The sequence below is a fragment of the Drosophila bipectinata genome, chromosome 2L (assembly GCF_030179905.1).
Source record: "Drosophila bipectinata strain 14024-0381.07 chromosome 2L, DbipHiC1v2, whole genome shotgun sequence".
Classification (NCBI taxonomy): Eukaryota; Metazoa; Arthropoda; class Insecta; order Diptera; family Drosophilidae; genus Drosophila; species Drosophila bipectinata.
The window spans coordinates 12,966,945-12,969,146 of NC_091736.1; the positions used below are offsets into that span (position 1 = coordinate 12,966,945).

At 47.5% G+C, this 2,202-nt stretch overlaps 1 protein-coding gene across 1 annotated transcript; it reads right to left on the minus strand.

Moving 5' to 3' along the window:
* Positions 1–289: 289 nt before the first annotated feature.
* On the minus strand, positions 290–1,832 carry LOC108125322 (outer mitochondrial transmembrane helix translocase). Its single transcript, XM_017241454.3, has one exon. It carries the CDS (start codon positions 1,681–1,683, stop codon positions 532–534), a length of 1,152 nt encoding a protein of 383 aa, XP_017096943.2. The 5' UTR covers positions 1,684–1,832; the 3' UTR covers positions 290–531.
* Between the last annotated feature and the right edge of the window lie 370 nt (positions 1,833–2,202).

Genomic DNA, 2,202 nt, shown 5'->3' on the forward strand with positions numbered 1-2,202 from the left:
CACAGTAGCTCTGCCACAGCCGCTTCTGCTGGTGCTTCTGCTCCAGCTACTGCTCCTGCTGTCCTTTCACAGCCTCCGTTTGCTTCTGGTCCCGTTTGCTGTAGTTTTTTCTGATTTCTCGCTGCTCTTCATGGCAAAAACACTTCATGCATGCTATGAAATGTGAAAAATATTGGCCATGCTGGCAGTCCTGTGCGGTGGCGGTGGGTGGTAGTTGGTAGACTGTACTCGGCTAGGCGAGAATAAGTGGGCATAGTTTATAAAGAAGCACTGCGAAAAACTATATATCTATAAAGAACAATACATTTAATTTTGTATGACTGATAGATTATGATTTATATATGTATACATGGAAAACAATTTTGGAAATATTTTAATGGGAATAATGGTATTTAAGTCTAAAAACTGTGGCCAACAACAGATCCTTAGATCAACAATAACAATTTTAATATTACTTTTACGAAACTTAGCCGACAATTTAGGTAAATCAAGCTTGGTTAGCATTTATTGCGGCTATTCCGGATCGAGTTTCTAATCTAGTTCCAGATCCTTCTCGATGAAGGTGTTCTGCGACTGGCACTTGGATAGCTTCATAATGGCCAGTGACTTAAGAAGGTCCTCCATGTGAATCTCCAGCTGGTCGCAGTTCTGGAGGGATTGTTCGTTAACCTCTCCGTCCCCCATGAAACCCGCCTCTTCGCGTTGCTCATCCCCCAATTTGTCCCTCATGAACTGGCGCATGCGGTACATGGAGGCGTGGCGACAAAGCTCCCGCAGATCGGAGCCTGAAAAGCCGGTGCTGAGCCGAGCCACCTCTGTCAGGTTTACTGAGCTGTGCAGCTGCTCGGATTGCAAAATCAGTTGAAGAATCTCCTCCCGTTGGAAGTCGCGGGGAACCCCGATGTGAAACTGGGCCGGCATGCGGCGCAGGATTGCTTTGTCCAAATCCTGCGGGCGGTTGGTGGCGCCTAGGACGAGGACGCATGCGTTGGCGTTGCTCACCAAGCCGTCCCACTGTAACATGAACTGGGTCTTCATCATTGCGGTAGCCTCATGATCGCCGCTGGCTCGTATGCGTAAAAAGGACTCTATCTCGTCGATAAAAATAATACAGGGCTGCAGTTTCTGGGCTAGGCTGAAGACGGCGGTAGCCAGTTTTTGACTCTCGCCATACCACTTGTCCGTAAGCACGGCCACGTCCAAATTGATGAACCGCATGCCGGCTTCCTTGGCAATGGCTTTGGCGATCAGGGTCTTACCGCAGCCGGGCGGCCCGTGGAGCAAGACACCCTTAGGCGCCCGCCACAACTGAGAGCGGCGGAAGAGCTCGCGGTGGCGCACCGGCAGCACCACCGTCTCCCGAAGCTCCTGAATCACCCCGTCCAGCCCTGCAATGTTAGCCCAGCTAACGTCTATGTCTTCGGGGGCCACCAAGAGAGAGGCGATCATCACCTCGTGCTCGTTGAAGTCCTTTGTCCGGAACTTCTGGCCCGCCTCGTTGTCCGTCGAGTTGAGCTTCTTCAGCTGTTGCTCCGCCAGCTGCTTGGCCTTCTTACGCATCTTGCTATTGGGATCCATCGAGTTGACCATCCACTTGGCGCCGTAATAGGTGATCACGCCCACCACGCACACCCGCACTACCAGGGCCGCGATCTGGGCACGGGTTACGTCGGGCGACTCCATTTGGCACACTCCTCTCCAATTTTTGTGACTATATATTTATGTAGAAAAACTATGAATTCGCAGCCTGTTGATGAAACACTGATGGCAAGCTACTACGAAAGTGGAGAAAATTTATTTACAAATTTTATTGAAAACCAAATGTCAATAGTAGCTCTTTTGTCAAGTTTTTCATTTCATTTATTTCATAAATAATTGATTTGTATTTCGTATTTGTACTTCAGTGAAAGCTTTTTTAATGAAAAATTAAAATATTCATATTTTTAAAAATTAAATCGATAGGTAATGCCTTTTTTCCAGTGCCCTTTCCGGGCAATGCCCAGCTGCGTTTTAATTTCTGTTAACTTTTCCTATTGCCTTTGCTGCTAGACGGGGAGTTTGACGGTAACCTGTAGGAAATGCAAGCAAATAAAACTAAAAAACGAAACGGCAGCGAAGAAGAATGTTTCCTAGTTTAGTATCTTTTAGCGGAAGTCAATGTAACAAAAGATAAACTTGTCGGGCCAGCTGCTGTTCCTTGTT

Excerpts from the sequence above, each read along its gene's own strand:
- LOC108125322 (XM_017241454.3), bottom strand. The coding sequence starts at position 1,683 with ATGGAGTCGCCCGACGTAACCCGTGCCCAGATCGCGGCCCTGGTAGTG.